At 57.2% G+C, this 22,769-nt stretch overlaps 2 protein-coding genes across 4 annotated transcripts; one reads left to right on the top strand and one right to left on the bottom strand.

The window, feature by feature from the left end:
* Window positions 1–674: 674 nt before the first annotated feature.
* On the bottom strand, window positions 675–9,877 carry LOC135459041 (basic salivary proline-rich protein 4-like). Its single transcript, XM_064734644.1, has 6 exons — window positions 9,682–9,877; window positions 7,754–7,988; window positions 5,274–5,386; window positions 3,602–3,754; window positions 1,820–2,277; window positions 675–941 (listed from the first exon to the last, which is right to left on the bottom strand). The coding sequence occupies exons 1-6, from the start codon at window positions 9,875–9,877 to the stop codon at window positions 789–791; spliced, it is 1,308 nt and encodes a 435-aa protein (XP_064590714.1). The 3' UTR covers window positions 675–788.
* Window positions 4,555–21,861, top strand: GALNT6 (polypeptide N-acetylgalactosaminyltransferase 6). Of its 3 annotated transcripts, none has more exons than XM_064734989.1 (11): window positions 4,555–4,682; window positions 10,778–11,349; window positions 12,244–12,416; window positions 14,314–14,463; window positions 15,068–15,302; window positions 16,643–16,760; window positions 16,860–17,060; window positions 18,676–18,807; window positions 20,287–20,388; window positions 20,485–20,637; window positions 21,013–21,861. In XM_064734989.1, exons 2-11 carry the CDS (start codon window positions 10,862–10,864, stop codon window positions 21,124–21,126), a joined length of 1,866 nt encoding a protein of 621 aa, XP_064591059.1. In that variant the 5' UTR covers window positions 4,555–4,682; window positions 10,778–10,861; the 3' UTR covers window positions 21,127–21,861. The 3 variants fall into 3 exon arrangements, with proteins under 3 accessions (XP_064591059.1, XP_064591057.1, XP_064591058.1); XM_064734987.1 differs by lacking the exon at window positions 4,555–4,682 and adding an exon at window positions 7,645–7,781; XM_064734988.1 differs by lacking the exon at window positions 4,555–4,682 and adding an exon at window positions 7,813–7,950.
* Window positions 21,862–22,769: the final 908 nt, after the last annotated feature.

The raw sequence follows: 22,769 nt of genomic DNA on the forward strand, positions 1-22,769 counted from the left end.
GTCTGTCCAGTGGAAATGTCCAGGGTCTGTCCCGTGGAGATGTCCAGAGTCTGTCCCCCATGCAAATGGGACATGTCCAGATTCTGTCCCATGGCTCAGGATGCAGATCCATGGATTTCCCACTGGGAGGACGAGTCCTACTCGAGGTGGAGCAGCAGGTGGCTCAGATATCCCGTGTGTCCCGCTGCCTCCGAGGGCAGAATCTCCTGGCACAGCTCACAGCCCGGGGCAGCCTCAGCGCTGGGGCCGGTCCATGGAGATGGGAAATGTCCAGAGTCTGTCCTGTGGAAATGTCCAAAGTCTGTCCCATGGAAATGTTCAGAGTCTGTCCCGTGGAAATGGGAAACATCCAGAGTCTGTCCTGTGGAAATGTCCAGAGTCTGTCCCGTGGCTCAGGGTGAAGATCCATGGATTTCCCACTGGGAGGACATGTCCTACTCAAGGTGGGGCAGAAGGTGGCTCAGATATTCCGTGTGTCCTGCTGCCTCAGAGGGCAGAATCTCCTGGCACAGCTCACAGCCTGGGGCAGCCTCAGCACTGGGGTTGGTCCATGGAGATGGGAAATGTCCAGGGTCTGTCCCGTGGAAATGGGAAACATCCAGAGTCTGTCCTGTAGAAATGTCCAAAGTCTGTCCCATGGAAACATCCAGAGTCTGTCCTGTGGAAATGTCCAGAGTCTGTCCTGTGGAAATGTCCAGAGTCTGTCCCCCATGCAAATGGGACATGGCCAGAGTCTGTCTCATGGCTCAGGGTGCAGATCCATGGATTTCCCACTGGGAGGACGTGTCCTACTCGAGGTGGAGCAGCAGGTGGCTCAGATATTCCGTGTGTCCTGCTGCCTCCGAGGGCAGAATCTCCTGGCACAGCTCACAGCCCGGGGCAGCCTCAGCGCTGGGGCTGAGCATTCCCTCCTCCAGCACCCAGCCCGGAGTCCAGCAGGTCTGTGAGGAAAAGGGAGATTTTGGGACAGAGAAGCCCCCAGGAGCGCCCTGGGCCAGCCCCCAGAGCCTGATCCCACCCAAAAAGGGCTGGGCTGGAGCTTGGGGAGCTCGAGCTCACCCCATCCCATAAATCCCACTGGACAATCCCATGTCTGTGTGGCTCCTGAACCTCCCCCAGCACTTCCCATGGGCCAAACCAGCAGGAAAAATGGCTTTGAGCAGCAAACTGGAGCACATTTGTCACCTGTCCCTGTGCCATTGTCATCTGACACTGATGGGGCCCCAACAGGCACAGCCCCACTTCCCCCTTCTCCTTCAAAAACCCCCTCCCAAATCCAGCCCAAAATCAGAGTTACCCCCGGGAATACCCAGCCCCTGAAGCCATTAAAGGGATTTTTAAGGGCTTCATTTGGGAAAAGGAATGAAAGGAATTGGCATCCAGGGACCCTGGGTAGGAAGGCCAGGATTGGGGTGGAGGTTCACCAGGAGGGACCAGAACTCAGGGAGGACTTTAAAAATCCTTTCAGAATGACAGGAATTGTTTGGAATGATTTGGAAATTTGAGATCAGAGAGAATGAAGGAAATACTTTGGAGCTGTTTAATTGGAAGATTCAAAGGAGGTTGAGAGAACTTTCCCCAGCTGACTCCTCCAAGGGATCCCCAAAGCCTCCCTGAGGGTCACGGGAGGGATGTCCTGGCTGGACAGCTGGACCTCAGGGGCTTTTCCATGCCCAAACCCCCTGGGAAACAGAAAATGGGGTGGCCAGAGACTTTTTAAGGAAATAACACCACTTTGCCACCCTTCCCATGTGTCCAGGGCTGATGGAGAGCAGGGTGAAGGGTCCCTGATGCCATGGCTTGAATTCCCCCCCATTACCTTCACAGGCCCTCGGATCTCCACCAGAGCCACATCCCTGGGAGCCTCTTCCCTCTCAAGTGCTTCAGGGGCTTCGTAGAGATCCAGGAGATTTGGGAAGGAGTCCCCAGGCCCTGGGTTTAGTGTCTCCATCTCCTGAGGGCTGTGGGGAGCGCTCCCTCCTTCCCAGGGCACTGGGAGGATCCAGGTTCTCCTCTGGGCGGGCGCTTCCCCCTTGTCCTCCTTGGTGCTGCCAGGACCTGCGGCTCCTGCGGCTGCTGCAGCTCCGGTGCCGTGCCCAGGGCTCAGGGGGAGCCTCTTGGTGGCCCAGGGCTGTCCCATGGGACAGGCAGAGCCCTCCAGGTGGGGTGTGGAGGAGGTCGGAGCTCCTGGGGGGTTTTGGTGGCTCTCAGGTGACCTCTGTCCGTCCCCTGTCCCCACATCCTCCGTGCACTGGACAGGCAGCGACACCGGGATGTCTTTGGGAGAGAGGGAGGCAGAGGGGTCATTGCTGGGGATTCAGAGAGGTTTTTTCTCTTTCCATTGCTCTGTTTTCCCATTGGACTTGGGGAACCCCTGGGCTGGCAGAGCTCTCCAGGGACACCAGAGAAAGGACACTGAGGACAGCCAGGGAGGGCTGAGGGATGGGGGACCATCATCTCCCTCAGGAAACCAGAACATCCCCATGCTCCCAAACTCCAGGTAGATCCCAGAAATGCTTTGGTTTAAATCCTGGCAGGACATAGGTGGAAAGGAGGGAGCCCCCCTGGCTCATTCCTGGAATTCATTCCTGGGAATTCAAAGGGGTTTTTATCTCTCATTCCATTGCTCCATTTTCCTGTTGGGCTTGGGAACCCCTGGGCTGGCAGAGCTCTCCAGGGCCACCTGAGAAAGGACACTGAGGACAGCCAGGAGAGCTGAGGGACCATCATCTCCCTCAGGACACCAGAACATCCCCGTGTCCCCAAACTCCAGGTTCATCCCAGAAAATGCTTTGGTTTAAATCCTGGCAGGACATGGGTGCAAAGGAGGGAGCCCCAGGGTAGGGAGGCTGCAGTTTCCCAGCACACCTTTGTCCAAATCGATCTCTCCCAACCACAAAATTCCCATTTTAGGGTTGGGGAAATGATGCCAGACCCCGTGGGGGTGCTGTGAGTGTCTGGGGGGGGGAGAGGAGAGTACAGAGAGGGAGAATCCTTGGAAAACCAGAGGGTTCCTGGGTATTTTCTGGGCTGTAGATCCTCCCCAGCCCTGCTCCCACCCTCTCCAGGTGATGGTCCCAGGATCAGGAGCATCCCTGAGCAGCAGCACCCAAAGCCATGAGGGGCTCAGGGCACGTTCCTGCTCCAAGCCCCTTTATCCCACCAGAGGAACTTCTGAGGGCACGGGGATAAATGTGGGAATGATCCAGCCAGGATAAAGCTGGGAATGACCCTGCCAGGACAAAAATGGGAATGACCCTGCCAGGATAAGAGTAAGAATGACCCTGCCAAGACCAATGACCCTGCCAGGACCGAGGTGGAAATGATCCTGCCAGGACCAATAACCCTGCCTGGATAAAGCTGGGAATGACCCAGGCAGGATAAAGCTGGGAATGACCCTGCCAGGACCGAGGTCGGAATGACCCGACAAGATAAAAGTGGGAATGACCCAGCCAGGACCAACAACCCTGCCACGACTGAGGAGGGCATGACCCAGCCAGGACGGAGGTGGGAATGACCCTACCAGGACCCGTAACCCTGCCAGGATAAAGATTGGAATGACCCCAATGTGCAGTCTGGGCACCCCGCAGGTCCCACTCACCCAGGACCGGTCCCTTCCTGGCCCTCAGCCTCTGGAGAAGCCGCCCCTGCTCCGAGCACAGCTCCTGCAGCCGGGCCAGCTCCCCCCAGAGCTGCAGGAACACCTCCTGCATCTCCATCGCACCTGGGCAGCGGGAGGAGAGGCCACGAGCACCTGGAACAGCAATAATGATCACATTAATCATCATCCTCTGGTACCTGGGGTTATCCCAGGGCAGGAGGAGCTGCAGGGCCATCCCGAGCTGGTGGCATGGGGAGGATCAGGTGCTGCAGGTGTGTGGGATTGCACAGAGAATATTTCCCAGTTCTCTCATAATTTAGGGAAAAAAAGAAAAGGGAAGAAGTTCTTCCTAAGAGGAGCTGAGCTGGGTTATTTCACCTCTCCCCCACAGCTTCCACGAGCTCCAAACAGCACAAAAATCTTGTTTAAATTAAAAAAAAAAAAAAAAAATCCACCTGGAAAAATTGTCTTTCCAACTCAGTACCAAAGGATCGAATTTTTTGGGCATGAAAGCAAAAAAGTCCCAAGAACAAACCCATCCAAGGAACGATGTCCACGGGTGGGGACGCAATTCCCTTTTTTGAGCTGCTCAGCCCCTTCTCCTCCCAAAAATACCCCAGGAAGCACCACCCAGCATCCATTAACCAAATATTGGCATTATGGAGGAAAATTGTGTTCCCCACACTAGCCCCCTCTTTAACAGCTGTATTATGGATTAAACTTCCCAGTTTTCCCATCTTGCACCAATTATTACCGGGCGAAAAGACAACAAACGAGCCCAAAGCTGGGCACAAATCTGCAAACCATCTGCAGAGGGGATCTGAAAGTTCGCGCCATCCTAATTAGCATAATGAGCAAAAAAAAAATCAGCCTGGCTTCCTGTCAGCTCCTCCAGGTTTGCTGCCGCTCAGCGCCGCGAGTTTCAGCTCGGCTCGGTTAAATTTAAGCTCTGGCTCAAATTGGGGGTTTGGCTGGAGGGTTGGATGGAGCCGCCTCCGACGCTGTGGATTCCCCGGGAGGGATGAAGGGCAGAAATCCCCAAGGAAATGCGCTCGGAGCCAGGAAAAGCCCAGAGGCGATGGTAAGGTTTGCTCCCGGCGCAGGGAATTGCAGTGCTCGCAATTGGGGTGACTTCACCCCAATTTTGGCTCTTTGGGGTCCTCTGCTCCTGAAGACCTTTAAAGTAAACATTTTTCAACCCCCTCCCTCCCGAGGCAGCCAGCTCCACCTCTAATTCAAGTTTTGTTTTGTCTATGAAGACGCCAATTAATTATTAATTGGAGTGTGACACCGAGTCACCTCTCCCTAACAAGCCTGGGAAGATTTTGTTATTGGATTGTTATTTGGATTTCAGTTGGATTTGGTTATGGATTTTGTTATGGATTTCATTCCAGCCCTGCCAGGGTTCTTTGGGTCTCGACTCCTCATTTCCCCAGACTGGTGCCACCAGGACGAAGCTGCAGGAGATTTTTTATGTCCCAAAAACGCTTCTCCTCTCCCAGACTGCGATTAAAAGCAGCAATTTGGGAGCACAAAATTCCCTTTTGCGGGGTTGGCAGAGCGGCTCCGAGGGGCAGAACCCGGCGGAGTGGGGGGAACGGGACCCCCAAAATCCCATCCCCACCACCCAGCCCACCCCAAAACCCTTCTCTTTCCCCCAAAAGTGACTTACCGTGCGGGGACCGCGCTGGCCCTGCCCGGTGGCCGCGGTGGCGCCGAGCTGAGAGCGGCGGGCGCCGAAAGTCGAGCAGCAGCGAATTTGGGGGTGGGAATTTCCCCTTCGGGCTGTGAGCGAAGAGCGAAACCTCCGGAGCAGGAAACGAAAGGGGCGAGAGCGACGGGCTCGAAATGAGCTCGGAAAAGCCCCGGGGAGGGCGATGGAGGCCCCGGGGGGCTCGTGGGGACCGAGGGTTGGCTCCAATCCGTGCCTCAGTTTCCCCTCACACCTTATTCCAGCTCATTAGCGTTTTAATTTGGGGCTGAGGGGTGTTTGTGCCCCCGAGACCTCATCCCTGTGAACCAGTTAATATTCCTGCTAATGTCCCAATAATCCCGATTAATCCTCGCTCTGCTCCAGCTCACATCTCCCAAATCCTCCGCGCAGCGCCGGAGCCAAGGGAAAATCCTGGGCTGGGTGTTGGAGCCCGCCCGGGCCCGTCCCCCCGGGGCTTTCCCGTGCGTGCCCTGCTTCTCCCAGCACGCCCAGTGCCGGGCGCTTACTGGTGCCAGCACAGCTGGAGCCATGGCCTTGGCACCGCCATAAATCCCTGGGACCCCCAGTGACAATTCCTTAACTGGCCCCCAGTACATGTGGGGTCCTACCCGTGCAGCCCCAGTGTCCCCAGTGCCAGTCCCTTACTGGTTCCCAGTGTTCCCAGTGTCCCCAGTGCCAGTCCCTTACTGGTCCCAGCACACCTGAATCCAAATGGACCTTAGCACCCATCAGTCCCCTGGCCACCCCAGTGAATCCTACCGTCCCCAGTGCCAGTCCCTTACTGGACCCCAGCCAGTGGTCCTCAGTGCCCCTTCTCTCTTACTGGTTCCCAGTCTCCCCAGTAGCCAGTCCCTTACTGGTTCCCATGGTTCCCCAAATGGGACCCAGTACCAATCCTTACTGGTCCCCAGTAAATGTGGGGTCCTATCCTGCGGCTCCCAGTATCCCCAGTACCAGTCCCTTGATGGTTCCCAGTATCCCCAAAACCAGTCCCTTACCGGCCTCCAGTACACATGGAATCCTACCCATGCAGCTCCCAGTGTCCCCAGTGTCAGTGCCTTACTGGTCCCCAGTACATGTGGGGTCCTACTCGTGCAGCTCCCTGTGTCCCCAGTACCAATCCCTTACTGGTTCCCAGTGTCCCCAGTATCCCCAGTGCCACTCCCTTACTGGTCCCCAGTACACGTAGGGTCCTACCCTGCAGCTCCCAGTATCCCTAGTGCCTGTCCCTTGATGGTTCCCAGTATCCCTAGTGCCAGTCTCTTACTGGTCCCCAGCACATGTGGGGTCCTACCCTGCAGCCCCCAGTGTCCCCAGTGCCAATCCCTTACTGGTACCAGCACACCTGGAGTCATGATCTTGGCACCTCCATAAATCCCTGCGGCCCGCAGTGACCCTAGTGTCAGTCCCTTACTGGTCCCCAGTACACGTGGGGTCCTACCCTGTGGCTCCCAGTGTCCCCAGTACCAGTCCCTTACTGGTTCCCAGTGTCCCCAGTGCCAGTCCTTTACCGGTCCCAGCACACCTGGAGCCATGACCTTGGCATCTCCATTAATCCCTATGGCCCCCAGCACGCCCAGTGCCAGTCCCTTACAACTCCCAGTACACGTGGAGTCCTACCCTGTGGCTCCCAGTATTCCCAGTACCAGTTCCTTACTGGTCCCCAGTATACGTGGGGTCCTACCCATGTGGCTCCCAGCATCCCCAGAGCCAGTCGCTTGCTGGTTCCCAGTGTCCCCAGTACCAATCCCTTACTGGTTCACAGTACTCGTGGGGTCCTACCCTGCATCTCACAGTGTCTCCAGTGCCAGTCCCTTGATGGTTCCCAGTATCCCCAGTGCCAGTCCCTTACTGGTCCCCAGCACACGTGGGGCCCTACCCGTGCACCTCCCAGTATCGCGAGTACCAGTCCCTTACTGGTTCCCAGAACACATGGGGTCTTACCCTGCAGCTCCCAGTGTCCCCAGTATTAGTTCCTTACTGGTCCCAGCACACCTGGAGCCAAGACCTTGGCACCTCCATGAATCCCTGCGGCTCCCAGCGTCCCCAGTACCAGTCCCTTACTGGTCCCCAGTGTCCCCAGTGCCAGTCCCTTACTGGTCCCAGCACAGCACCTCCGTTTCAGGCTCGGGGCCGGCCGGTGGCTCCAGGACCGGGCGTTATTCCCGAGACGGGCGGGCGATTCCAGGACTCGGCATTTTTCCCGGGCCGGGCACCTTTAAGACCTAGCGTTTTTCCCGGGACGGGCGGCTTTAGGACCCGGGGTTTTTCCCGGGCCGGGCACCTTTAAGACCCGGCCTTTTTCCCGGGCAGGGCGGATTTAGGACCCAGCGTTTTCCCCGGGCCAAGCGGCTTTAGGAGCGCGGCGGCCCCGCCCGTGCACCTGCCCGGGAGGCGGGGACAGGTAGCGCAGGTGGCCCCGCCCCACCCGGACGCACCTGCGGCCCCGCAGCCGCTGTGGAGCCGGTGAGAGGGGAGGGGACGAGCTGGGGGTTCCGTTTTGAGCCCCCCTCTGCTCTAAGGGGGTCCCAGTGCCGAGCTCCTGCCGGGGAAGGGGGTCCCGGTGGGCAGCCCCCGCCCCAGGGAAAGGAGGTCCGGTGGTCCTGGGGGTCGTGGTGCGGCGCCCCTCTCTGCGGTAAGGGGGTCTGGGGTCCTGGTGCGAGGTCTTTGCCCCTGGGGAGGGGGTACGGGGATGCCGGGGGTCCCGGTGTGGAGCCCCCACAACGGTAAGCGGGTCTGGAGGCTCCCAGTGTGGACCCCCCTCACGGTAAGGGGGTCTGGAGGTCCCGGTGTAAAGCCCCCCTCTCGGTAAGGGGCTCTGGAGGTCCCGGTGTGGACCCCCCTCACGGTAAGGGGGTCTGGAGGTCCCGGTGCGGAGCCCCCGGCGCGGGGTAAGGGCGAGCAGGGTGTCCTGGTCAGGGACCCTCCTGGGGTTGGGTGCAGAGACCCCTCCGTGCAGGGGGGTTCAGGTGGTCCTGGGATGGAGCCCCCCGGGCCGGGGGGTCCGGATGGAGCCCCCGGAGCGGCTCCAGGGGCTATGGCGGCTCTGGGCAGGGCACGGGGAGGACCAGGCTCCCATCACCCCCATGGGGTACCCCATGACCTCGGGAGGGGCAGGGACCCTCATAGAGCCCCCATCTCCGGGTGCTCCCATCCCACACCCCGGGAGCGGCTCCGGGACCCTCTGGGCTCATCCCACCTGGACGGGGGGGCCCGGCAGGATCCTGAGCCTGTGAGCTCCCAGCACATGCGGTTCCTCCCGCTGGCACTGAATCCCGCCGGGAGCGATCCCGCTGCACCCCAGCTCCCCGTCCCTGCCCCTCCCGGTGTCATCGTGGCTCGCTGCCACGTGGAGCCGGTGGCCGCCTCACCTGAGGCAGTGTGGGTGTCAATCCGCTTGTATTTTATTTATTTCCCTTTATTTCCTCCACGAGTGTATCTCTATTTCTGCCTCTTCCCCACAATCCCTCCCTCCCACATCACGGGGGACGCTCCTGGAATTCCCACTGAACTTTTCCCCATTCCTCCCCCCCTTTCCCCGCTTTTTTTCCTCCCCATTTTTCTCTTCTTTTCCCCCCTTCTTTTTTCCCCTTCCCCCCCTTTTCCCCCCTTTTTTCTCCCCTTCCCCCCCCTTTAATTCCCCCTTTTCCCCCTTTGTTCCTCTCCCTTTTCCCCCCGTTTTTCCCCCTTTTTTCCAGTTTCTCCCTCCCCTTTTTTCCCCCCCTCTTTTTCCCCTTCCCCCCTCCCCCCCTTTTTTCCCCCTTTTCTGGAATTTTTGGGATGGGACAGAGCAGAATCCACCTGGGAGTTCGCAGGGCAGGTAGCAGAGGGTGCAGATGCACCAGGAGCTCACCCTGGAGCTCCATGCCAAATCCACCCCAGTCCTTCCTTCAGAGGAGAAATTTTTATTTCTATTTGGCTTTTTGGCCCTTTTTGGGAAGCGGTTATGGCCCCCTGGGAGCGGCAGCTCTTGTTGTGCACAACCTGTGCCCCCCCGCACACCTGAGTGTCCCTCTGGTGTTAATTAGCAACGACACCTAACGAGCTTCATTAGCAACGTGGCATGAAGGAAGCTCAGAGTGGTGGGGTTGATGGAAATGGGGTTTTTTCCCCCCAAAATCTGTTTCTTGTCCCTCCCCCTTGTACAGCAGCGCCGTGCAGTGAAAACCTCGGGGGTAGGAGTGAAGCGGGGGCACCTTCGCCCAGCTTGGGGCAGAAATCCCCGGGCAATGGCAGGGAACACCAGGGGATTGATGGGGTTTTTTCCCCCGATTTTGCTTTTCCGCTCTGGATGGGGCCGGGCGCTCTTGGCAGTGAAGCGTGGTCCAGCTTTGATCCCGCGGCGCTCAAAGCGGGGACCCCGAACCCTCCTCCTCCTCCTCCTCCTCCCCAGCCCGAACCTCCTCGCCCTTGAAGTTGTGGCAGGTGCCCTTCCCCGCCCCATTGCCGAGAGAATGAAAAGAAAAGGGGAAAAAGGAGCCGGGGGAAGGGGGGGGACCCCGAAGTGGAGGAGGAGGAGGAGGAGGAGATGGCGGTGAATGGATCCCGCCGGGCTCGTCCATGCTCCGGCGGCCGCGGCTCACAAAGAGGAGCCGCGGGAAGTTTGGGGGTGGTGGAAAGCTCAGAGACTCCGGCGGATCCCGGGGCAAATTCTGGAGCTGGCGCCGAGCTCCCTGCGGCCGTGGCACCGGACACGGCACCGGACACCGAACCTGCTGCTCCAGCTCCGCCGAACCCGGAGCGCTGCATGGTCTGCTCGAGTTTTCTTTCGCAGGCAGGAAAATGCCCAGGAAAAAGCTTTTTTTTTCCCAGCGGCCAAAAATACTTTGGCAAATTTTGGGCTCTATTTTAACTTGGGCGTGCGAGGGGCGGTGGCGGGGGGAGGCTGCAGCCTCCGGATCAGCCCCAGGAGAAATTTTTGGGGATGTCTTGTGTGTGATGCTAGGGGTGGGTGGCGCAGCCTCTGGCATTTTTTGACCTGCAATTTTCCTGGTGTTTTAATTTCGGGATGGATTTAGGGGCTGAAAGTGCTGGGGGGATTGAATTTTACAGGTGTCACTTGTGCCAAACTTTATATTAATATATTGCTAATATTATATTGCTATATTAACATATTACTAACATTGTACTGCAATATTGATATGTTAATATGTTGCTAATATTACTTTACTATGTCGATATAATAATGTGTTGTTTTGCTATTGTATTATTATGTTATTATTTGTTGTTAACCTGGTTTAGTGGGAGGTTCCCTTCCCGGGGCAGGGGGTTGGAGTGGACAATCTTTAAAGTCCTTAACATAACTATTGCATGAGCTGATCATATTTATACATTATATTTTAGGTACAACATGATCTATTTTAAATTCAATATATTATCTCTTCAGTGCAGTATTTCTGTTTTGACAGCAAGGGGATTCATCCAGGCTGGGAATTCACTGCAGGTGTTTCTCCTTCCCCCAGGTCACTGGAGCAAAGCAGGACACCGTGATGCACCCGCAGCCCCCACATTCCTGAACCCTCCAAAAACGCCCCAAACACCCCAAAATGAGGCTGTTCCGCCGCCGCTACAGCGCATTGAAAGTGGCCTTGGCGGGCGCCGTCTTCGTCCTCTTCCTCTTCATCCTCCAGAAGGACGTGGGCAGCAAGGAGCCGGGCGAGGAGCCGTGGCTGCGGAACATCGTGCCGGGCAAGGGCCAGGTGCTGGACCTGATGCTGGGCGCCGTGCGGGACCTGCGGGACTCGATGCCGCGGCTGCAGATCGGGGCCCCGGAGCCGCCGCCGGAGCCGCTGCCCAGCGGCCGCTCCTGCCTGCCCGGCGTCTACACCGCGGCCGAGCTGCGGCCGCTGATGGAGAGGCCGCCCCAGGACCCCGCCAGCCCCGGCGCCGACGGAAAAGCCTTCAAGAAGGATCGCTGGACTCCCGAGGAGACCAAGGAGAAGGAGCGGGGCTATGAGAAGCATTGCTTCAACGCCTTCGCCAGCGACCGCATCTCCCTGCAGCGGGCGCTGGGCCCCGACAGCCGCCCCCCCGAGTGAGAGCCGGGCCCGAAACTCCCCGGGGCCGCTCAATGGCTTTAAAATGGCCACTCACCCCCTTCAATCTGGTCACTCACCCCCTTCAATCTGGCCACTCACCCCCTTCAATCTGGCCCCTTACTCCCCTTAAATCCGGCCACTCACCCCCTTAAATCTGGCCACTTACTCCCTTCGGTCTAGCCACTTAATCCCTTCAACCTGGCCGTTTATTCCCTTAAATTTTAGGGAAAGTTAAAACAGACTGGGGGCAGGATGTCACCCAGCACTGGCAGAGGATTGAATGCAGACAGAGCTAAAAAAAAAAAGGAAATTATTTATTATTTTTCTCCCTAATTTTGGCCCCTTGGGGGCGGGTTTAGTGGCAGCAGGCTCTTTGTGTCTCCCTGTACCTGCTTGGTGGCTCCGGCGCCTCCCCGCCTTTCCCTCCTCTCCCTCCTTTATCCCAGCGGCTCCAGCGGTCAGACTTTTTCTTTTCTTAGCGGAGTGGAACAGCCTCGGACCCCGCTGGGGTCGGGGGCAGGGAAAGAGGGAAACTCCAGAGATTTCCCCGCCTGCCCTCGGCCAGGGGCTGCCGGATTAAAGCGGGGCCCGCGCGGAGGGGTGGGATGGGGGAGACATGGGGGGGAATTCGGGATGGAAAAAGCCTTGAAAGGGATGGAGGAATCCAGCCCCCCGCGCTGGCAGGCGATTATCCGTGCTTAGCAGGTGTGGCGGTGACAAAGGGGGGACACGGAGGCCGGCAATGGGGCTCGCTCAACCAAAATCAATGGGAATCAAAGCAGGGACGAGTCGGCCAGAGCTGCTCCCCTGCCGCTGTGGGGTTTGGGGGTGGGATATCGGGGGTCTCTCCAGTCGTGCCTCCCCCTTCACCCCCCCATTCTGCCCCCCAGGTGCATCGATCAGAAGTTCAAGCGCTGCCCTCCCCTCCCCACCACCAGCGTGGTGATCGTGTTCCACAACGAGGCCTGGTCCACCCTGCTCCGCACGGTCTACAGCGTCCTGCACTCGTCCCCGGCCCGCCTGCTCCGAGAGGTCATCCTGGTGGACGATGCCAGCACGGACGGTGCGTGGGGGACACGGGGACAGAGGGGTGCAGGGAGCACCGTGGGGTGTGGGCCAGAGGGGTTCAGGGAGCACGGTGGAATGTGGGGTCAGAGAGATGCAGGAGTTGTGATGAGATGTGGGTCAGAGGGGTGCAGGAGTTGTGGTGGGATGTGAGGCCAGAGGGACACAGGGAGCATGGTGGGAAGTGGGTCAGAGGGATGTGGAGCCAGAAGGATGTGGGAGCTGTGGTGGGATGTGGGCCAGAAGGATGCAGCAACAATGGTGGGTTGTGGATCAGAGGGATGCAGGAGTTGTGATGGGATGTGGGGTCAGAGGGATGCAGGGAGCATGGTGGGATGTGGGTCAGAGGGATGTGGGGCCAGAAGGATGCAGCAACTATGGTGGGCTGTGACAGAGATGCAGGATTGTGTGGGATGGGGGTCAGAGGATGCAGGTTTGTGGATGTGGTCAGAAAGGTGCAGGGTGCATGGTGAAATGTGGGGTCAGAGAGGTGCAGGAGCTGTGGTGGGATGTGGGTCAGAGAGATGTAGGAGCCCTGGTGGAAAGCAGGAGCCAGAGGGGTGCAGGAGCCATGTGGGATGTGGATGCCAGAGGGAGATAGGATAAGCTGTGGTGGGATGTGGATCAGAGGGATGCAGGAATTGTGGCGGGATGTGGATGCCAGAGGGAGGTAGGACAAGCCGTGGTGGGATGGGGGAGTGACAGGGATGCAGGAGCCACAGGGAGCTGTGAGGGAGCAGTGAGGAGATTCAGGTGCCAGAGGGAAGCAGGATGTGGGATCAGCAGGATGCAGGGGACACCAAGCCCCTTTCCAAGCCTGGGAGCAGCAGCTCTGAGCCACTCACACTCCCAATATCCCGGGATCTCCCAGCAGCCGTTCCCCATTTCACATCCACCCCTGGGATTTTCCCTTTCCCAGCACCGCTGTTATCCCTGCCCTGGGGACAAACCAAGCGCCCCACAAACCTCCACCCTCAGCCAGCTGTAATCCTCGTTAATTAGCACCCAGAGCTAATTGACGCGGAGTTCAGTGTCAGGGCACTGGGAGGAGCGGACTCTGCCCTTGTCCCAGATAAATTCTCCCTTTCCACCCACGGGCTCCCGAGGAGCAGGAACCTCGTGGTGCCCCAGGGTTCCTCTGCCCCAGAGCTCGACTCCCACTGGGGCTGGATGTGGGTTGGACTCATATTCCCTTCCCAGGACACTTTTCTTGGGGTCCCAGCTCCCACCTGGCCATTTCCAGCTCCTGGCTTGGCTGCATCTGCCAAGAAACCCCGGGTTCCTCTGGTCACTCCTTCCCCCAGGACCAGCTTGGTCCTGGTGACACTTCAAGTGCAGGGATGTGACCTCCTCACCCACCCTGCCAACCCCCAGTCCCTCTCCAGAGAGGGATTAGACAGGAGGGGCTTAGACCCTTATAAAACTCATTTTCTTTAGCCAAAAATACACTTGGGTTTGGGGCAAAGGCTCAGGTGTCCCTGAACCCAAACCCAACTGCAGAGTCTGAGCAGCAGGGGATGGGGATGGGATCAATGGGATTTATGGGATCAATGGGATTTATGGGATGGGATTTATGGGATCGATGGGATTTGGGAGATGGGATGGGATTGATGGTATTGATGAGAGAGATGGGATTTGGCATGGGATGGGAGAGATGCAATTTGGAATGGGATTTATGGGATGGAACAAGATGGGATCAATGGGATTGATGGGATGGAATCTGGGAGATGGGATGGGGTGGGATGGGTTTGATGGTATTGATGGGATTTGGAATGGGATTTATGGGATGGGATAAAATGGGATTGATGGGATGGGATCAATGGGATTGATGGGGCAGCAGGATGGGCTGGTGGGATGCAGGGACTGATGGTTCCAAGTGGTTTTCCCACCCTCAGAGTACCTGAAGGAGGAGCTGGATCGCTACGTGGAGCAGCTGCAGATCGTGCGCGTGGTGCGGCAGCGCGAGCGCAAGGGGCTCATCACGGCACGGCTGCTGGGGGCCAGCGTGGCCAGCGGGGAGGTGCTGACCTTCCTGGATGCCCACTGTGAGTGTCCCCCCATGACACCATGAGTGTCCTCCCAGTGACTCCCTGTGGCACTGTGAGTGTCCCCCCGTGACACCCCATGACACTGTGAGTGTCCCCCCATGACACCCTGTGACACTGTGAGTGTCCCCCATGACACCCTGTGACCCTGTCAGTGTCCCCTATGACATCCTGTGACACCGTGAGTGTCCCCCCATGACACCCTCTGAGTGTCCCCCCAAGACCCCTCGTGACACCCTGTGACACTCACTGAGTGTCCCCCCCATGACACTCTGTGACACCCTGTGAGTGTCCCCCCCGTGACACCCTGTGACACCATGAGTGCCCACCATGAGTGCATGAGTGTCCCCCCATGACGCCCTGTGACACCCTGTGTGTCCCTCCATGACACCCTGTGATACCGTGAGTGTACCCTCATGGCACCCTGTGATTGTCCGCCCCGCAACACCCTGTGACACTGTCAGTGTCCCCTTATTCCCCCCGTGACACCCTGTGACCCTGCGAGTGTCCCCCCGTGACACCCTGTGACACCATGAGTGTCACCCATGCGTGCCCCGGGCGCTGTGGATTTCCCCGGCCCCGCTCAGCCCTGCCCGTGTCCCAGGCGAGTGTTTCCACGGCTGGCTGGAGCCGCTCCTGTCGCGCATCGCCGAGGAGCCCACGGCCGTGGTGAGCCCCGACATCGCCACCATCGACCTCAACACCTTCGAGTTCTCCAAGCCCGTGCAGAACGGGAAGCAGCACAGCCGGGGCAACTTCGACTGGAGCCTGACCTTCGGCTGGGAGGTGGTTCCGGCGCGGGAGAGGCAGCGCAGGAAGGATGAGACCTACCCCATCAAGTAAGCCCAGCACAGGATGCTTTATTCAGCTGGGTTTGCTCTATTTTCCAACAAATTGGTGTTTGTGACGGTGTTCACAGGGGTCTCAGGTTGAGGGAAGAGATGAGGATCTGACTCCATGTTTCAGAAGGCTTGATTTATTATTTTATTATATATATTACATTAAAACTATACAAAAGAATAGAAAAAAGGATTTCATCAGAAGGCTGGCTAAGAATAGAATAGTAAAGAATGATAACAAAGGCTCTGTCTTGGACTCTGTCTGAGCCAGATGGGCTGTGAGTGGCCATTAATTAGAAATAACCAACATGGGCCAATCACAGATCCACCTGTTGCATTCCACAGCAGCAGATAATCAATGTTTACATTTTGTTCCTGAGGCCTCTCAGCTTCTCAGGAGGAAAAATCCTAAGGAAAGGATTTTCCATAAAAGATGTCTGCGACAGGTGTTCTTGGTTTTGGTGCCTCTGGGTGGGCAGTGCTGCCCTTTCCCAGCAGGGTTCTCCCCTGGGATTTTGGCATAGGAGATGTTGGGAATTTGTGCCTGAGCACGGTCAGAGCTGGGGGGTTGGTGGAGGACAAACCTCCCTTGGGGCCAAAATGGACCTTAGAGTCTCCTCCAGCTGCCTCTCGCTCCAGCATTTAGGATTTCATTGCTCTCCCTTTGGCATTTAGGATTTCATTGCTCTCGCTCCCATTAAGGATTTAATTGCTGTCTCTGCCTTCTCACCCTCGGTGCCCAGGTGCCCCCGCACAGAACAGGTCACCTGTGGATCAGGCTGTGCCAAAATCCCCCCTCTTATCCCTCTGTTTGACATGCAGACAGAGCCTGGGTGGTTTTCCCACCTCTCCCCGGTGCCCCCACTGGGAGACACCGGACACCCGGCCCCACCCCGGCCGCGGGGCTGGCTTTGTGCTCGGGTCACCTGGGCGACGCTCCTGTCCCCATAAAGGCCCCTTTCACCTCCAGCCGGGCGCTTGGCTCCCGCCGCTGCCTCGTCCCCAGCAGCTCAGCGAGTCCTTGGCGTTCATTATTTTTCCTGAATAAAAGCAAGGTTCTGTTCCAGCCTCAGATGGAAAAGATTAGGGAAGCGGGAGGAGGGATTGGGGCACCGAGCTCTGACCTCCTCCTCTTTTTGGCAACAGGTTTTTGGTAACAATATCCTCTTTTCACTTTGAATCCAGCCGGCGGCGAGGCCCCTCCGTGTCACGCTGTCACCTCTGTCCCCTCCCAGCAGCCCAGCCAAAACCACCACAGCTGGATGGAGGGGCACTTTTATTTCCCAAAACTCGGATTTCTCCTCTTTTATTTGTGTTTTACCCCTTCTTTCCCCCTGCAGATCCCCGACCTTCGCAGGTGGCCTCTTTGCCATCTCCAGGTCCTACTTTGAGCACATCGGCTCCTACGACGACCAGATGGAGATTTGGGGGGGTGAGAACGTGGAAATGTCCTTCAGGGTAAGGACAGGGGTCACCTTCTGAGGGCACCTCCAGGGAGCTCCCTGTTGGGGGGCCAGGGGGCCAGACCCCCCCACCTCAGGTGTGGCTTCCCTGCAGGTGTGGCAGTGCGGGGGACAGGTGGAGATCATCCCCTGCTCCGTCGTGGGCCACGTGTTCCGCTCCAAGAGCCCCCACACCTTCCCCAAGGGCACCCAGGTGATCTCCCGCAACCAGGTGCGCCTGGCCGAGGTCTGGATGGACGATTATAAGGAGATCTTCTACCGCCGCAACCAGCAAGCCTCTCAGATGGCCAGAGAGGTACTGGGCACACTGGGGGCTGCTGCTTCTGCTGGGAGGGTGTCTCGGTTTGGAAAGACAGGTGTCAGCTAAGGGAGGCAGGAGCCTCCCCGGAAATGCAAAATGTAAACCCTCCCCACCCCTCTAAATTGCTATAAATTTTAAATTAAGAGCTCTCAGGCAACAAATATGGGAGCAAGAAATAACAGTTCTTTAATAGGGAAGAAAATAAAAGGATAAAAGAAACAATGCAGTAAACCAAAACAACACTGAGAGAGTCAGAACCAAACCTGACACCCAGTGGGTCAGGGTGTTGGCAGCAGTCCCATTGGAATTGTGGCTCAGCCCTCCTGCAGTGTCAGGGGTGGTTCTGCTGGAGCAAAGGGGTTCTGGAGAAGGGTGGAGTCTTCCTCTAAAGATCCAGTGGAAGAAGCGGCAGCTGCTGTTCCTCTGGGAAATCCCATGGAGAAAGCCATGGTGTTCCAGAGTGCTGGAAGACCAGGTGAAAACCAGGTGGAACACCAGGTGCTGAAACCCATGAAACACCAGGTGCTGGTGTTCCAGAATCTCAGATTATATCCAGGCAGGAATGCTTGGCTCCTCCCTCTGGGCTCACATCTCCCAGTGGGATGCTGTAGCTCTTATCAGCCATGCAGTGACATTCAATGGCTGTTATCAGCAGATGTCCCCTCCCAAGGGAGGAGTGATTGTGGAGGAGATGAGGAAAAAACTGCAAAACTGCCTACTTGACAAAAGACAACTGCCATAGGGATGGTGATAGAACACATCTTGCCTTGCAATCTGGGACAGAGGGCTGGTCCTGCTGGGAGCTCCACCTGAGCAGCAGGAGCGAGTGGGAGACCAGACAGGTGGACAGAAACAGCCAAAAGCTTTATTTTTCTTTCCCTCTCTGACCAGAATGTTTCCTAGTAGGAAAACATCAGAGTTTACTAATTCCTTTTTTTTCATTATTATTGTTTATTTTAATGCCAGTATTGTAAAGCAGGGCACCCCTGATGTAGGGAGTAATTTGTGCCTGACTCTATTGATTCAGAAGGCTGAACAATTGCTTCATTAAAACTATTTTATATTACATTATACTATACTATACAAAATATACACACTAAAGAAAGATTTGCGACTGTCTGAGACAACCAGGACACAGCTTTGAGTGATTGCCTAAGGAATCAAAACAATCCTCAGTAGAATCCAACTGACAAATCACGTCAGGTAATCCTCCTAACACGTTCCACATGTGCAAACCAACAGGAGCAGCAAGTACATAAGAATTGTTTCCTCTTCTTTTCTCTGTGCTTCTCCAGGAAAAAAAGCATGGGAGAGAGAATTGTCTCTCTCTGTTCAGAGAATGTGAATGCACCAAAACTTCTTATTATTTTCTTTTTTCAATATCAGAACTTCTTATTCTTTGCCAAAAGATCTCCAAGCCCTTGGTGGAGCCTGTGGGTACCTGCCAGATGTCCCCCCCACCTTGTCTCGGTGCTGGTCACACCCGGAGGGATGATGACAAAGCTGGGGGTGACTCCAGCTCTGAGCCCCAACCTGGAAAGGGTTTTTTGAGATTTTCCCTATTGTTTTCTGAAGTGAATTTAATTTTCGCCTGTGACTTTGTCGATAGAAGACATTTGGTGACATCACAGAGCGGCGGAGGCTGCGGGAGCGGCTGCACTGCAGGAATTTCACCTGGTACCTGCAGAACGTCTACCCCGAGATGTTCGTGCCCGACCTGACCCCGACGTTCTACGGAGCGGTGAGTGCCGGGAACGGCCCGGGGAGCACCCGGAGGGTGGTTTGGGGGCTTTGAATTGAACTGGGGAGCTGGTGCTGCCACATCTGTCACCGTGTCTGTCTGTCTGTCACCTCATCTGTCACCGGCTGGCGGGGCCGGTTTGGGCTCCGGCCGAGCTGGAATCCGGCAGAGCTGGTTTAGGGTGAGTCCCGGGGTGGGGAATCAGTGGGGATGCGGACTTGGGTTAAATTCGGGGGAAGAGCTGAAAACTTTCTTGAGCCCCAAACACCATCCTGGGACAGGGAGGGCTGGAAAAACTGAGCTGGGGATGGGATGGGATGGGATGGGATGGGATGCTCCATCTCCATTCCGAGGTAATCTGGGCACGGCTGGGAGGCAGGACCCCATCTCCAGCCACCCATCCACAGGGAAATGGAGACAGGCGGGATGTGGAGGGCTGGCTCCGTCCCTGAGGGAGCTCGGGACAGCAGGGCACGGAGCTCTGGCTACGTCCCCGAGGAATTGAGGGCAGGCAGGATGAGGGGCTCCAGCTCCATCCCTGAGGATGGGATTCCCCTGAGGCTGGAAAAGCCTTTTCCCTCAAGCTGGGTGTTGGATCCTGAGCCTGCCCCTCCTCAGCCAGGGCGATGTGACAGCAGCTGGCACGGCCAGCACCCAGCCCAGCGACAGCCGGGTGACAGCCATGTGCTGGGTGCTGGCTCCCATCCAGCTTTTAATTCACCTTCATTTCCTGAAACCTCCGCCCGGTGCCTTTCCCTTTGCTCCGCGTGCCGGAGGCGATGGCTCGGGCGTTCCTCATGTCCTGGAAAGGACACGGGACCCGGAGCCGGCTCTGGGTGCCTAGATGGTGTTTGCACAGCGATAACCCAGAGCCCTGCACGGCCAAACCCGAGCCGGTCCCACCCTGGCTCTTCTGAGCCCTTCTTTCCTCCACTCTCCCAGACTTTTTCCTCATTCCTGCCCCTTTTTCCCCCTACCCCGTCTTTTTGCCCCTCTTCCCCCCTCTCCTCCCCTATACATCCCCGGTCCCGTCGCCTTCCCCCCCATCATCTCTTTTTCCCCCCATCATCTCTTTTTCCCCCCCCCATCTCTTTTTCCCCCCCCCATCTCTTTTTCCCCCCCATCTCTTTTTCCACCCCATCTCTGTTCCCCCCATCATCCCTTTTTCCCCCCCCATCTCTTTTCCCCCCATCATCTCTTTTTTTCCCCCCATCTCTTTTTTTCCCCCCATCTCTTTTTTCCCCCATCCTTTTTCCCCATCTCTTTTTTTCCCCCATCATCCCTTTTTTCCCCCCCCATCATCTCTTTTTCCCCCTTTCCCTCTCCTTTCTCTTTTCTCCCCTCTCCTTTTCCCACCACCACCTCTTTTCCCCTCCCCTTTTCCCCCTATCTCTTTTTCCTCCCCTTTCCCTCTCCTTTTTCTCCCTCATTTTTCTCCCCTCTCCTTTTCCCACCACCACCTCTTTTCCCTTCACACAGATCAAAAACGAGGGCACCAAGAGCTGCCTGGACGTTGGGGAGAACAACCACGGCGGCAAACCTCTCATCATGTACCCCTGCCACGGGCTGGGGGGCAACCAGGTGCGCCCCCCGAACCACCCCCATCGTTTCCCCCTCTCCCACCCCCGGTTTTCCCCCGGGGCCCGGCGGTGACCGCTCCGTTGTCTCTCCCCGCAGTACTTTGAGTACACGAGCCAGCGGGAGCTGCGCCACAACATCGGCAAGGAGCTGTGCCTGCGCGGGGCCGCGGGCACGGCCGAGCTGGGCGAGTGCCAGTTCCGGGGGAAGCCCGGCCGGGTGCCCGCCAGCGAGGAGTGGGACCTGGCGCAGGTGAGGAGCCCCCAGTTGACAGTGAGCTGCGAGCTCATGGATGTGCATCCATTATTAGCTTGTTGGTTAGGGCATGTAGCTGTTAACTACAGCGTCATGGGATCAAAGCCCATCCGTCCAGTAAATTGGAAGGTCCTAGCTTAATTCAAGCATTTAGGGGATGCAGGGTAATGGCCAGCGGATTTTAGCAGAAATTAAGAGGGTTTAACTCTTGTTTAAGGCTTTGAAGGCCTTCGGTTTAGGTAATCCTAAATTTCTTAGGGTCCTTACCATTAGACAATGATAATCGCCCCTGGGCACGGTGCGGCCCCTCCGGTGCTGTTTCCCCTCGCTCGCACCCCACTCTCGCTCATGGTTTGCCTTGTTTCCCCGCAGAACCGGCTGATCAAGAACTTGGCCTCGGGGATGTGTCTGACGGCCCGGGGGAAGCACCCGGCGCTCGTTCCCTGCGACCTCACGGACCCGCACCAGCTCTGGTCCTTCACCTAAACGGGAGCGGAGCCCCCGGCCGCGCTCAGGAAACCAGGATCCAAAAAAACTCCCTTGTTCGCTTTAATTTAAGAACTGAAAGCCTTAAATATGCTGCATTTCGTGGTTGCCTTGAACGGAATCCCGTGCCTTTGGGAGCCGGCCTCGGCCGGGGGCGCCCCAGAGACCCCGAAACGCAGCGAGGAGGGCGGGGACGCTCCTGCCGATGCTCCTCGGAAGCCGCTGCTCGTCCTCCCCATCCCGGCTCCAGCCAGAGCCTGTTCCAGGCTTTAAAAACGTGGATGCGCCTCCCCAGATGGGGAATCCGAGCGGGAAAATCTGGCGAGGAGGAGGATGGTGACCGTGGGGCTGCTCCCGTCGAGGGGGGATCGGGGTTGCGGTGGCCGCTGGCGGGCAATGGGAGAAGTTGGGATCTGTGCCTTAGGAATCACGTGGATTTGGAGGGGGGAGGAAGTTAGATTCTTGCTTTTGTTATTGTTATTATTAAATGATGATGATTCCTGGGTGCGATTCTGCTTGTGCTGAACAGGAGGAGTTTTCCCTGGATGGCACCAGAGAATCCTTCTGAACGGGATCCTGGGTGCCAGATCTCCTCTGTTCCAGATTTTTTGTCTATCCCAACTTCTGTAGCTGCCACTTTTGTTGCCATATCATTTACAGTGGGGAAAAATCCTCCCGAACATGGCAGAAGGGAGGAGAATCTGTCCTAGACACTGAACGTCAAATAAAGAGATGATTTATTTTACACAAATCGTGTCTCTGGCATTCTGAGCTCCCAATGTCCCTCTCACATTGCATCCTTCACACTTCTCGTTCTAGAAACTCCCTATTTAGCCCAAAAATGAGTGTACAGCCCTTTGTGCCACAGCTGGGGGTTCAGCTTGGCCCTGGGGTGTCCCTGTGTGGGGTGGAGCCGTTGCCACTGTCCCTCGCCTTCTGCCCTTGGTGCTGATAGAACAAACACGGGATTATCTGGAGATGGTGTTCCTGTGAAATCTCGTGTTTTCCTTGGAGATAAGTACAGAACTGCAGCAGGTGCTTTTGATTTCCATCACTTTTTTTGACCTGGTTGACCCCATGATCCCAAATCAGAGGGACCGAGGGTCGAGGGCCAATGTTCTCCCCCAAAATAATCTCCATTTGGAGATCAAGGGGCAAAAAATGACAGAGTTTTGGCCAAAACTCCAAGATATCTTTAAACCCTATCTCTGCTTCATTCTACCCTAGGGAGGCCGAGCCCGGCCCTGCTCCAGTGCTGCCTGTGTTGGGGGCTTGGGGACAGGCTGAAGGTCGTGCCCCATTTCTGCCTCGGTTTCCCCATCCCGGTGCCAAAGTGGCTCCATCCACGTGTTGGATCAAGCCCCGGAACCATCCCACGAACCGAGGCCCGGCAGAGCTGCAGCCAAGGCCTGCTGGGGCTGAGAGCGGGAGCCAGCGGTGACACGGCTCGGGGACACGGGGACAGCAGGTGCCAGCGCAGGGCAGCGTCTCCCAGGGCTGCAGCGCCCAGGGGGGCTCGGGGTGTCCCTGGGCTGCCCGGGCACCGAGTGTGCTTTGGCACAGGGGCCAAGGCCGCTCGGCGGGGCCGCGGCACCTGCTGCCCTTCCCGCGCCGCCTCCCGCCGCCCCGTTAAAACGCCCGGG

This window comes from Zonotrichia leucophrys, chromosome 29 (assembly GCF_028769735.1).
Source record: "Zonotrichia leucophrys gambelii isolate GWCS_2022_RI chromosome 29, RI_Zleu_2.0, whole genome shotgun sequence".
Lineage (NCBI taxonomy): Eukaryota > Metazoa > Chordata > Aves > Passeriformes > Passerellidae > Zonotrichia > Zonotrichia leucophrys.